The 14,921-nt window shown below is 31.6% G+C and overlaps 1 protein-coding gene across 6 annotated transcripts in view; it reads left to right on the top strand.

The window, feature by feature from the left end:
- Positions 1-14,921, top strand: part of LOC126893266 (furin-like protease 1) — a 412,563-nt gene that overhangs the window by 372,916 nt on the left and 24,726 nt on the right. For all 6 annotated transcript variants that reach the window (XM_050663275.1, XM_050663278.1, XM_050663277.1 and 3 more), the window contains exons 6-9: positions 795-1,330; positions 1,412-1,704; positions 8,886-9,043; positions 9,379-9,454. In XM_050663275.1, the coding sequence (XP_050519232.1) occupies positions 795-1,330; positions 1,412-1,704; positions 8,886-9,043; positions 9,379-9,454 (1,063 nt within the window). The remainder of the gene's footprint in view (positions 1-794; positions 1,331-1,411; positions 1,705-8,885; positions 9,044-9,378; positions 9,455-14,921) is intronic.

The following is a 14,921-nucleotide window of genomic DNA, read 5'->3' as shown; positions in this document are numbered from 1 at the left end:
ATTAATTTTCAGCGACCCCAAAAACCCCCCGAGTAATGAGTTTAAGCCAATTGTATGATAAATTACCACAATACTCCAGAGGAAGACGTTTATTACACCCGCTGCAGGCAGCAGGTAGTTTGCACACTCTCGCCGACCTCATATTCATTTTCAGCTACCCCAAAAACCCCCGAGGTATGAGTTTAAGCCAATTATATGATAAATTACCCCAATACTCCAGAGGAAGACGTTTATTACACCCGCTGCAGGCACCAGGTAGTTTGCACACTCTCCCCGACCTCATATTCGTTTTCAGCGACCCCAAAAACCCCCCAAGTAAGAAAATGGAGTCAATTTTTCCAACTATTTACCGAAATGAATGTTTGAAATGCATTTTTCTTATGCACAAATGCAATTTGAGATATCTTATTCATAACATTAGTTCACAAAATTTCCTGACATTCTCACGAATCCAACGCACCAAACTGTATTAAAATCCGTCTTACTGCGCCAAAAATCGACAGTAAGGCCTTTTTTTGTGCTTCAATGCCTCGACTAATATTGTATGTTAGAGAAAATATTAAATAGTTTGTCACATAATATGTAAAAATGCTAGACGCATACAACAATTGACTTTTATAACTAGTACACATTCCGTTCTTTGACTGATTTACCAAGTTAGCAACCAGTTTTGCTAGGCATTGCTAGATTACGTACTAGGTCACTATTGAAGAATAAAATGATGTCTTATTATTTATATTTGTATTACCTAATAGTGTATAAAAGATTTTTATACGTAATAATTATTTCCATAGGGCCGTAACGGTAAAGGCTCAATTTTTATTTGGGCATCCGGAAACGGCGGTAGAGACCACGACAACTGCAACTGCGATGGTTATACCAATTCCATATACAGTTTGTCCATTTCAAGTGTAACGGAACACGGGCATGTTCCGTGGTACAGCGAAGCCTGTAGCTCTACTTTGGCCTCAACGTACAGTAGCGGAGCTATGGGTGAAAAACAAGTAGTCACGACGGATCTCCGCCATTCGTGTACCAGCAGCCACACTGGTACGAGCGCATCAGCACCTTTAGCAGCTGGAATATGTGCTCTAGCTTTGGAAGCAAATCCGAACCTAACCTGGAGGGACATGCAACATATCGTAGTGAGGACTGCAAGACCTCAAAATTTGATCGCTCCTGACTGGAAAGTAAATGGAGTTGGTAGGCATGTTTCTCATAGCTTCGGATATGGATTGATGGATGCCTATGCTATGGTTCAACTGGCCAGGAACTGGACCACTGTCCCAGAACAACATAAATGTGAAATAACTGCTCAGCAAGTTCCAAAGTAAGTTTTATTTATTAATACGCGTATTAAAAGAAGTTTTTTCTTTATCTATCTGTATCTATAATAAAATTGTACCTTTAGAGGGATACCACCAAAAAGTATGGTGATTCTCCAACTTCAAGTGAAGGAATGCGAAGGCGTAGAAATCCTGGAGCACGTCCAAGCAAAACTGACAATATTTTCGCAACGAAGGGGCGATTTGAACATCCAGTTGACTTCTCCTCAAGGAACAAAAGTGGTACTGTTGGCACACAGGCCCCACGATAATTCCAGGGCAGGATTTAACGAGTGGCCGTTCATGTCAGTGCACTCTTGGGGTGAATCACCGATTGGAACTTGGCAGTTGGAGATTCATAATGATGGCCGAATGTTGGGTAAGTTTTTACGTTGTTTAGTAATAAGCAGATATAATGATTGTAGCTGAACTCATTGTTATCCAATCCTAGGTCGAACTTAAATCTGAGTTTTCTCTTACAAGCAATGATAATAAAATGTGTTTAGTAGTTTATGATATTGTGTATGTAGATTTGAGTCGTGTGAAAACTATCATTAATCATTATTTCAATTACTAACAATACTAACAACAGCATATTTATTTCAGGCCGAGCATCGATGCAAAACTGGAATCTCGTTTTATACGGGACGAGGTATTTCATGCCTAATTTGCCTAGCAATAACGAAAAAACGAACAATAAACATAGAAACGGTACAATCAAACGAAAAAACAAAAAGCACAAGAACAAGAATTTAAAAAAAGGTTTCGTCAGCACCAAACCACCAGGTGTCTTTAAACCAGAAGTGATCAAAAATCCGTCATTAAATAGTACAGTTCAAAACAATCTAAAAACCAAAAAGCCTGTGGTAACTGGCTCTGATGTATCTCCGTATTTTTACGCAGTATCGAACTATAACAACAACAAAGTTAGATTGGACCAAAACAGTGTGAAGCAATATTTAAAATACGTGAAAAACATCACGATAACGTATCCGGTAATGATTCCGGCTAGGAATGTCATTAAAAATTTCAGCACTCCCAAAAAATCGCAAAAATTAAAAGAAAAGAGTCGCGATATCAATTCGAACCGTAATTTAAAGTTGATTGTACCTAAAACGACTGAAATATCTCTAACCACGAAAGCTTTTAACACTCACAAGGATAGTTCGGGTAATTTGCATGGTATTCTCGTTTTTAGCTTAAAACATCTTTATTTCGTTTTTGTTTTCTTCACAACACACTCTGCCAAAGTTGGATCTTGCTTTTTGATAAATATCTGTGCCCTTTTTTAATTTAATCTAATTAAAATACCTATTTAAGTAATTTAAGGTTTGCTATTCGTATACCACTCAATTGCGTACATCTTTTTATTCAGAGCCTCATATTGTTCACATCTTACTCTCATCTATTTTCTGCTCTATTTCGATCTCTTTCAGTTTATTTCAGTATTTTTAATCCAGTTTTATTTTCTTAATTCATTAGTACTGAAAGGAAAAACAATTTTCTTTCCGTTTCTAATTATTTTGTTAGTTTACCCTTAATATTTTTTAATAATATTTTCCATTTATACCACAGCTTTGGGATTATAGCAGGGTGGTGCTATATCTTGGGCCTACGTTATACAAGGAAGGTAACAAGACTAATGTTACGCTTCAACCACCTATTTTTACCATTGGTTTTAGCCATGGTACTTATTTTAGTCAGGTTAAGTCGACCTGGGGTCTGTAGATATTTAAATATATCTAGATGTTCTCGACGACGCTGAAATTCGATCCCCGACTTTCTTCGTGGAAGTCGGACACTTAACCACCTGAGCTATCCAACTCATTTGATATTCTTTTCGATAATTTAAAAATCTTCGCTATCTACTTTCTATCCAATATTCTTTAGTATAGTCGGTTCGCTAAATTCAGACACAACTGGCTAATGATTTTAGTGGGAAATTTTTTTGTTTTTTGCCAATTTTGTCAAAATTGGCAAAATTACTAATTATTTAGTAATTATTAACTATTTAGTAATTATTTTTTTTGCCAATTTCACTAAATTGGCCAAATTGCTTACTAAAATCACTAGCCAGTGTCTGAGTTTAGCGAACCTACTATACTATACAAACTGTCTATATAATGTTTATCTATATTATCTCTACTCCATTTGAAAATAATTGATAGCGCACAGGAATTGATATACACAAGAAGGTATCTATACTACAGTCACAATAAAGATGCACTAGAAATAAACAAACCAAGACACGTTGAATGATACGAGGGGCAGTCCCAAACCATAATTTACAATGTATACAGGGTGAGTCACCACTAACGCGACGGAAGATTACAGCGAAATGGTAAAAGATTTGAAAAAAATGTTTAATTAGTAGTTTGTAAGTTGATAAAATCTACATTTTAAAATTATTTTGAAATATACAGGCTGTCCCAATAAATGGCGGCGTATCAAAGTTATATTTTTTCTTATGGAACACCCTATATTTTATTGCATTTTTTAATTGTCCGCAAAAAATAAGGTATAGTTTCATAAGACTTTCCTGTACCTATGTACAGAGTGTTCTGAGTTATGGTGACTTTTCTTAAAATGTAAAGTTTTAAAACAAGGCTTATTCTCAAGTTATTTAAGAAATTATAAAAAAAATACTTTTAAATCTAAATATTTGGATATTGGTTGAATGTATTTCATGATTAACTGTTACACATTTATTTACAGGGTGTTCAAAATTTACAGTTTTATTATTGGATTATTCAATGTGTCATATGATTTTTATTTTAAATGGAACACCATGTATATTAATAAATACTTATACTAAACAAATCTACCTCTTTCTAATGGTATATGGATGTCCTATACCTAGGTGTCATAGTTTTTGCGTAATTTACAATTATTAAAATTCTTAATCTGTAAATCGATTTTAAAACAAAAGATGTAGTTAATTAATGGCATTGTATGACATTGTCATTTTATGACAGTACGGTCTGGTAATTATTTTATAATTAATGTATTCCATGATTGATTATTACACATTTATTTACAGGTTGCTCAAAATTTACAGTTTCATTATTGGATTACTTAATGTGTCATATGATGCTTATTTTAAATATAACACCAGGTATGTTAATCAATTATTATACTAAACATAGATTCCTCTTTCGAATGGTATAGGGATGTTCCATAACTAGGAGTCATAGTTTTTGCGTAATTTACAATTTTCTTAAACGGTAAATTGATTTTAAAAATAATATTTAATCACTCTCGATTTTTAAACTGTACGAAATAAATGTTTGTTTACTGTATCATAATGAAATAAAAATTATGTCTATTTACTAGACCATTATTATGAAAAGGAGGTAGATTGGTCTGTATACAATATATTTTAAAAAAAAATCAGGATCTGCTCCAAAGTCTAAAGTCCATAAACGATAAGTTAAATATTTATCATAATCCTGTTCGGTCTAATATTGGTGCAGTTGAGTTTTATACTGATAATAGAGGTTTCTCTTAAGTATTCTAACAGTCGTTTGACTGAAATTTTTTCTTTACTAGTATTTGGGTTTTCCGTAACAGAAAGCAGGACATCAAGTTCTTTGACGTGATCACAAATAACTGGTTTATTTTTATTTAACTTTCCGAAATTTCTCAAAAACGTCCTTTTTTGGGTGTCTTCTATAAGGATACCTACTTTTGAGCCTAAACCTTAGAAAGTAAGATACACTTTTGCAAACACTCCCCAATGCAAAGTACCATGTCTACTCTTTCGTAGATAACGTGGTTATTCATTTTTAGGAACAATTAAATTTGAATATCATACATGGATGTTTATATTTTTGATAATTACCAGACCGTACTGTCATAAAATGACGATGTCATACAATGAGATACATCTTTTGTTTTAAAATCGATTTACAGATTAAGAGTTTAAATAATTGTAAATTAAGCAAAAACTATTAGACCTAGGTATAAGACATCCATATACCATTCGAAAGAGGTGACTTCGTTTAATATAATTAATAATTAATATACATGGTGTTCCATTTAAAATAAGCATCATATGACACATTGAATAATCCAATAATGAAACTGTAAATGTTGAACACCCTGTAAATAAATGTGTAATAAGCAATCATGAAACACATTCAACCAATTTCCAACTATTTAGATGTAAGAGTAATTTTTTTATAATTTTTTAAATAACTTGAGAATAAGCCTTCTTTTAAAACTTTACATTTTAAGAAAAGTCAACATAACTCAGAGCACTCTGTACATGGGTATAGGGAGCCTTATGAAACTATACCTTATTTTTTGCGGCCAATTAAAAAATGCAATAAAATACAGGGTTTTCCATAAGAAAAAATATAACTTTGATACGCCGCCATTTATTGGGACACCCTGTATATTTCAAAATAATTTTAAAATTTAGATTTTAGCTACTTACAAACCACTAATTAAATTTTTTTTCCAATCTCTTACCATTTCGCTGTAATCTTCCGTCGCGTTAGTGGTGACTCACCCTGTATACATTGTAAATCTCAAATCATAATTTACAAATTTTATAGATTGTAAATCATCATTCGGGAGTGCTCCTCGTAACATTAAACGTGTCTTGGTTTGTTTATTTCTACTGCATCTTTATTGTGACTGTAGTATATATTTATATTTTTTCTGTTCTAAATGGTTCCTGTACTATATAAACACTGTTGTAGTCTTTCATAAAAATTGTGTTATCTTTCATTTCCAAATCAAGAATACTGTGTTATTTACCAATTTTTTCGTCTCCATGTCTTTGTGATTTAAGAATACATAGGGCGCAGATATTTTTTAGTTGGTAAAAGTGTAGCCAAAGTGGAGAATGAAAGAAATGGTAACAATTTGAATTGGTGATCTACATTGGAAGAAATAAAATATTTAAATCATTAGAGAACAATGTTTGTTTCTTTTAATTAGTGACAGGAGTATTTCTGCGCGTTACCATTTCTTTCTTGTTTAGAACATTCTTTGCATTTTTATTTTAAAGCATGTTTTGGTAAATTGTAGTTATTCGTAGAGTGGCCTACCTTTTATTACGAGTACATACCATCGTAGTAATCAGTAACAGTACTAATATTTTTTTCTACAGCACCGTGTGATTTGTTTTTATTTTTTAAGATATTTATTTTTAATTTTTATGTAGCGTTAGTCCAATCCCAGAGAGTTTTATCCAGTTTTGGATAGATAAAATTTTAATACAGTTCTTTGTGGTTTAATGTATCAACTAAGCTTTTTTGTTCATCAATCTCGTCACCAAATCTGTGTATTAATAGGCGAGCTATAGAATTCTAGATGTTTTTTGTAGAAACTTAACCAAGTTTACTGGCTTTAGTCAACTTCTTCTTCTTTTTCCTCAGCTTTTCCCCTTTCAGGGGTCGCTGTTCTTTACTCTTCTTCGCAACTCATTCCGGTCTGTCTTGTCTTCTTTACCTTCCTCTCTCAATTCCTCTGCTGCAGTAGCTACAGCGCGCTTTGCTTCCCTATTTGCTATCTTGTACGTATCCTGATCTTCCTCTCTTTTAGACCTCCCATACATCTTTCTAGCCTTGTTCTTCTACCCTACCTTCTGTTGCACTTCATCCACCACCAAATTTCTTTGTCCCTAGAAGGCACTTTGCCCCTAGAAGGCCCAAGGAAAGTCTTGGAATGAGGTGAAGGCCCTAGCGCAAAATAGAACCCGATGGCGCGTTTTCACTGAAGCTTTATGCTCCACTTAGGAGTTCAAGAACATTATATATATACATATATATATATATATATATATATATATATATATATATATATATATATATATATATATATATATATATATATATATATTCAAAGTGATTATTTCGACCAAAAACAATAAATAAATCTGTAGGAAATATCAGGTATGTGGTCTATAATAAAAAATCTTTATTTTTTCTAAAAACTCAATATTTCGCACATTTTTTTGATGGCTTCTTCAGGAGTATACTGTAACAACAATTTTAACAACTTACAAAGATGTACAAACTAGATTTTAAAATACTTACAGAAAGTTAAAAGATTTCACAAATAAATAACATTGACATTAAAATAAAAATTGTTACTGTCATATATTAAATATTTCAGACCTTTCCTTATATTAATTTTAAGATGCATTTTAATATATGACAGTAACAATTTTTATTTTAATGTCAATGTTATTTATTTGTGAAATCTTTTAACTTTCTGTAAGTATTTTAAAATCTAGTTTGTACGTCTTTGTAAGTTGTTAAAATTGTTGTTACAGTATACTCCTGAAGAAGCCATCAAAAAAATGTGCGAAATATTGAGTTTTTAGAAAAAATAAAGATTTTTTATTATAGACCACATACCTGATATTTCCTACAGATTTATATATATATATATATATATATATATATATATATATAAATATAAACAAATGAAATAAAGATTGCGGAAAAATCCCCTTACGAACAATTCACACATCCACTACTTCGGGCTGGGAAAAATTTTTTGAATAGAATCGAAGATCCAAACACCAGCTCTTAGAATTTTGTTTCGCCCTCTTCAACCTCTATGGGCTCATCGGTGAAGATGAGAGGTTGAATATCTTCAGACACATTCCAATCAAAAAACAACATTCGAGACCTAGACATAGCAGGAACGTAGATTTACGTTCCTGCTATGTCTAGGTCTCGAATGTTGTTTTTTGATTGGAATGTGTCTGAAGATATTCAACCTCTCATCTTCACCGATGAGCCCATAGAGGTTGAAGAGGGCGAAACACAATTCTAAGAGCTGGTGTTTGGATCTTCGATTCTATTCAAAAAAAATTTTTCCCAGCCCGAAGTAGTGGATGTGTGAATTGTTCGTAAGGGGATTTTTCCGCATTCTCTATTTCATTTGTTTGTTTTCGTACGAGTGGTCGTCCAAACCAGTACCTGGTCTTTTGATCACTGAGTGTGTTTCAAAGATCTACATCTTTTATTTTTTCATATATATATATATATATATATATATATATATATATATATATATATATATATATATATATATATATATATTATACATAGAATGCCCTTTACAACACATGTTTTTCGTAGTACTTTCTCCCCTACTGGCACCACAACTTTGTTGTTGGCTTCCCACCAGTCATATAATAACACTATTTCCTTCATCATTTCTTATTCCCATCACCTAACCTCTAGGAACTCTATTTATTCCCTGTCTTTCTCTAGCAATAGTCACAGTCAACTGACTGGTTCTAAACTTTGTTGATGTGCATGGGCGTCGTTTGGCATCAATGATGTGTTAACAAGGTGGGACTGACGCACAATAACCGCGTATCTATAGGTACCTACTGTATTTTTCTTATGTTTGTATTTGGACAGAGGCATATAAAAAAAGTGTTATACTCCAGTATATATCACTATTCTGCATAGTTTCATAGCTTTATCTTATCATAAAATTCTTCTTGATATTCTGTTTATCAAATCTGAAGTTAGTTTGTCATTTTTCGCGACAAAATGATTCTATATACTGAAATATTTGTTTGTACAGGTGATGTCCAATATTGGCAGCTAAGTTTATATGGTACTGCGACACCACCTGCAGCTGATAATCCATCCACCGGCGAAAGTACCAACACCATTCCTGACTCGTTCAGCGAAGATATCTTCCGCAATTCTATTTATAACTCTGTGGAAGCTGGCGCTGAGGTAATTGTCAATATACGATACGTTTAGTTTTCAATTAGATATAGGTGACTGAAAGAAGCGCTAGAATCGGCAATATTGCTTATTCCACTATCGTTGTTTAATCGCCGGATGGCGGCAGAGGACGGACCAATGGAGTTAAAATTGACGAGAATCAGGTGCATTAGCGTGTGAAGTGGGGACCGTCTGGTACTCGACGGCATGCAGTGTTGCCATTTATATATCTAATTTAAAACTAAACAGGCTGTATTTCAATATAACAAGCAGAATATTGCACAAACTTATCACTCCAAAATAATATATTTAGCGCCAAAATAACAAATTTGCTTTTGTTGCAGAATCGTAAGGATGTCCTAGAAGTGGAAGAAAAGGAAGCGTCAGGTTGTGCAAAAACTAAAGGCAATTTTTGTTTAGGTTTGTTATGTTTTATTTCAATACTGTACTGTTACTCTCTGAATCTCCACGACATCTTAGCCATACTACTAACGTCCATAAGTTCATTAATAATCAACAGTAAAAGACGGAAAACTCCCGACTTAACAATAAGAGACCAGCAAAATTCTGACAACAATTTTCACAGGTTTTCCAATCAGGTATCTCAAACAAACTGCGATTCAAATTTCTTTTATTTATTTCGAGTCGAAAAAGTCTTCAATTCTTCGAAAAACTTTTCCAGTTGTACAAAAGACTTGACGAAAGTTTATCGAAGTATGTAAAGTATTTTTAAAATTATCGACTCTATTCCTATAACCGCAGTGATCATTTCAGTTATTTTGTTTATTTATTTATTCACCATGTATATATTCGTGGTGGTTTATTGTACAGTACTAAAAGAATTGGCGGCAATCACAAATTTACATTCAATTATTAAAAATTTAATGAAACAAATGCATTTAAATTACATTAATTTAGAATTTAGATTAAATTAAAACTTCAATATTTTTCTTATCTGTAACGTAAAAGACCTTTACCATTTTTTCTTCTGCTAACAAAAACAAAAAATTTATGTCGTTTACATGACCGTTTTTATTTGAAAATTTCTTAGTTATTCTGTCCTCACTCACTCTACTATTTTTTTCATCTTTTGTTTTGGTCAGGTTTGAATTTTCTCAATCTAAATTTTCATCTTTTCATTTTCTTACTCTCTTCCCTTGTTTATTTGTCTGTCTGTATATGGTTTATCTCTTTACTATTTTTTTGCAGATGGGAGTGGGATAGAATGTGTCAAATGAAACATATTGAATGTAATATGTGTTATGTACGCCATTTCTTTTTTTCCAATACTGTACCTGAGATAGAGTTACTTAAAGATGGTTTTGTTGATGATGCAGAATATTTATTTTTATTGATATTTGTTTTTTAATAGTATATACCATTATGAAGGAAGTATGTGAAGATACTTCACTGCCATCTACTTAAATATTTAATAAATTCATTCTGGAAAAGATTTATTTAGGAGGTACATACACACTCATTCACCATTCACCATACTGAATTCCAAAATTTAGTCATGTATCATTGATAGTTTCGTGACATTTATCTGATTGAGAACAACACTTTTTCCTATGACTTCAGATTGATTTGCTGATTTCTTTGGCTTGACTATGACGGGACACTTTATTATTTTCTTGAATAATATTTTCACTGTTGTTGTTCTAAATCACATAAATTACATTCCTCGATTGCTTTTTTTATAGTAGCAATAATGCAAAAAAGGCTAATTAAAAAAAATTGAATAATGACATGTGCCTTTGGTTAAAAGTAGATAAATATAGAAGAAAATTTTCGCCGTAATCAGATCAGAAAAGAAAAAAAATCAGTATGGATTGACTTCATATTTTAGTCAAATATTTTGTATTAGGGATTTTTCGATAAATATTGACTAAGTCTACATAGTTTGACCGACCATTTTGAAGAAAAACGTTATTTTAAAATATCTTTACGAACATTTCCACTTTTTATCTTCTTCAGGCTCTTTCATATCCCAACAATACAGTGCAAAAGTGAATTTCGATAGTGCCATTCTTGTCATGCCAATATCTGTCTTTTGATAAACGTCTTGCTATATTTTTTAATTTAATTAAAAATTTATTAATCTTAAATTAATTTAAATTTAATTTAAAATAATAAAATATCAATTTAATTTTAATAATTAAATTCTCGCAAATGTGTAGCTTTACTAATTACGATCAACAGCAATTCTCCACCTCTTTAACTCTATTACATAAATATAAAATTTTATACAGGTACGTCCATAATATTAATTTGCATTTTTATACAGTGTGAAAACCTCTTATACAGGGTGATTGATTAGTGGGGTAAAGATCAATAGATCCGCTATAGTAATAGATAGCAATAAAAGTTAATAACAAAAATTGTAGCCAACTTTGAGCTTCACATTACAAAATTAGTTAGAATGTTACAGGGTGTTCGATAACACAGTGGCAGACCAAACTTATGTTTTTTTAAATGGAACACCCTATATTTTATTATATATTCGAAGTCCTGTTAACTTCTCCATCACAAAAATATAAAGGTTTGTTATGTTATACAGGGTATTTACAAAGTTATAACCAATTTTGTATGAAAATCGTAGCAAATTCAACTCCCTGTATAAATAAAAATAAGCACAACAGCAATGGTTTATTAATGCCATATTTTTTTATTGATTATCAAAATTTTCAAGAATTATTGACATTGCTAATTTTCTTTATATCAAATACAGGGTGAGTCAAAATGCTAGTACATTATTTTCTCAGTAATGTTAAATAGAACACCCTGTATTTTATATCACTATTGAAAAGTAACATTACCGTACTTTAATTTTTATATAACATTCTTTATGTCCAAATTTATTAGTTTTCGAGATATTTTCATTTTTCAGAGCAAATTATTTTAGGTGTCTAAAATCTAAATTTTAAGTAAGCCATGACTGAATTGACAATTGACGATTACTGATTATCAATCCGGTAATCAATGTAACAATGTAGCAAATAAAGAAATAAAAATAATTTATTAGTAATACATTTTACAAAAAGAATAAACCACAACATGCAAACATTTTTGAAACAATTAAAAACTACTTTTTTATGTAAATGTAACAAATAAAGAAAGAAAATTACTAATCAATTTTACAAAAAAACACACAAACACAAAATACAACATTTTGTGAAGACAATTAAACACTACTTTTGTATGTAAATGTTACGATGTAACAAATAAAGAACGAAACATAATTTATCAGTAATACATTTTACAAAAAAACATGTTTGAAAAAATTTGAAGCTACTTTTAATAAAATACTTTTAATATTAATTACATAAGGTGTTCAAAATTACCTCCTAATACCTTTATGCACGCCTAAAAACGATCATTGAATAAACTACTTACTCTACGAAGTATTTATAAATTAACACATCGAAATACACTTTGTATTCTATTTTTCATCTCATCCCTTGTTGTTGGAGGTATTTTATAAACTTCATTATTAACGTAACCCCAAAAAAATCAATCCAATTTATTAAATTCTGGTGATTTGGGTGGCCACGCTACTGGTTCATTGAAAAATGAAAATATCTCGAAAACTAAAAAATTTAGACATAGGGAATGTTATCTAAAAATTAAAGTACGGTAATGGTACTTTTCAATAGTATAAAATACAGGGTGTTCCATTTAAAATTAGTGAGAAAATAATGGACTTTCGTTTTGACTCACCCTGTATTTGATATAAAGAAAATTAGCAATATCAATAATTCTTGAAAATTTTGACAATACGTAAAAAAATATGACATTAATAAACCATTGCTGTTTTGCTTATTTTTATTTATACAGGGAGTTGAACTTGTTACGATTTTCATATAAAATTGGTTATAACTTTGTAAATACCCTGTATAACATAACAAACCTTTATATTTTTGTGATGGAGAAGTTAACAGTATTTCGAATATAAAATATAAAATATAGGGTGTCCCATTTAAAAAAACATAAGTTTGGTCTGCCACTGTGTTATCGAACACCCTGTAACATTCTAACTAATTTTGTAATGTGAAGCTCAAAGGTGGCTAACATTTTTGTTTTTAACTTTTATTGCTATCTATTACTATAGCGGATCTATTGAGCTCTATCCCACTAATCAATCAACCTGTATAATACAATTATTTTTGGCGTATTTTTGTTAATTTAGAAAATTCTTTAACTAAATTCTACGTTCTCTAATCACAACTATAAATATATAGGGTGATTCACATCAGATTACTACTGCCGGTACACTTTTTTGCAATCAAACACTCTGTATCGTTTCATTTATGATCAATATGAATAATACAAGGAGAAAATTTGATTTGAATTATTGATAGAATTATTTTAAAATAAAGTCTGTTATAAAACTTCTCCCTAACTTATTCCGTTGTTATCCTTTCTCTGATATCTGCAATGCTAGTTGGAGGTGTTACACATATTTCACACTAGATGTAATCTCCACAGAAAAGTTCAACGACGTGAGATCTGTAATAATCCGTATGAAAAATTCTTGAGTCTACAAAGTAGGCATCTGTAACAGTGATGACTTCCTTTTTTCACTCAAATTTCTGATCGGCGAGTGACTTTTTTAAGGTTGGAAACAAAAATAAGTCTCAGGAGGCCAAATCTGGAGAATACGCTGGATGGAGCAGCAGATATTAATTAGATTAAACAATTAAGATATATGGTTGATGTATCGGAGCATTTATTAAAGTTTTCTAAAGTATGCCATACATGGCTTTCACACTATATCTTCTTCTTCAGGTTCCTTCCCCTATCGGAGGTTGGAAATCATCATCGCTATTTTAATTTTATTGGCCGCACTTCTGAATAATTCTAATGAGCTGCAACCGAACCACTCTCTCAAATTTCTTAGCCAGGATATTTTGCGTCGTCCTGGGTTTCTCTTCCCTTGTATCTTCCCTTGCATAATTATTCTCGCCCCTCGTTATATGACCCAGCTATTGAATCTTTCTAATTTTAACAGTTTTTATGACTTCACATTCTTTCTTCATTCTTTGTAACACCTCTATATTAGTTACTTTTTCAGTCCACGATATTCTGTGGATTCTCCTGTAGCACCACTTCTCAAAGGAGTTTAATTTTTTGATTTCAAACTGTTTTATTGTCCACGCTTCCATGCCGTATAGTAAAGTAGAAAAAACGTAACAACGTAGCATTCTTGTGCGGATCTCTAGATTAAGGTTACGGTTGCAAAGTAAGTTCTTCAATTTTATGAACGTGTTTCTTGCCATTTCTATTCTAGATCTGATTTCTTTTGTTTGATCTCCATCTTCGGTTAGCCACGTTCCTAAATATTTATATGTTGTTACTCTTTCGATCGTTGTATTATTGATGATCAGGTTATCTACATTTTGTGGTTTTTTTGAGAATATCATTGATTTCGTTTTCTTGAGATTCATTTGCCTTTCACATGCATTGTATACATGTTGTATTATGTACTGTAAATCTTCCATGTCACTTGCAAATATAACCGTATCGTCCGCATATCTAATATTATTAACGCTATTTCCGTTGACCAAAATACCTTCCACAATATCCAATAAAGCTTCTTGAAATATCACTTCACTGTAGACGTTGAATAAGAGTGGTGAAAGTATGTACCCTTGTCGAATTCCTCCAAGTTTACTTACTTCCTCTGTAAGTTCTCCTTCGACTCTTACTCTTGTTTTCCGATTTTTTATACAGATTCGATATAATTTGTGGATCTCTACTATCTGTGTTTTTGGTCTTAAGAATACTTAAAAGCTTTTCATGTTGAACTCTGTCAAAAGCTTTTTTAAAATCTATGAAGCAAGCATATATGTCCTGATTAATATCCAAACATCGTTGTGTCAGAACA

The sequence above is a fragment of the Diabrotica virgifera genome, chromosome 10, assembly GCF_917563875.1.
Source record: "Diabrotica virgifera virgifera chromosome 10, PGI_DIABVI_V3a".
Lineage (NCBI taxonomy): Eukaryota > Metazoa > Arthropoda > Insecta > Coleoptera > Chrysomelidae > Diabrotica > Diabrotica virgifera.
The sequence above is the reverse complement of the archived record's forward strand: the minus strand, read 5'-3'. Positions and strand labels throughout refer to the sequence as shown.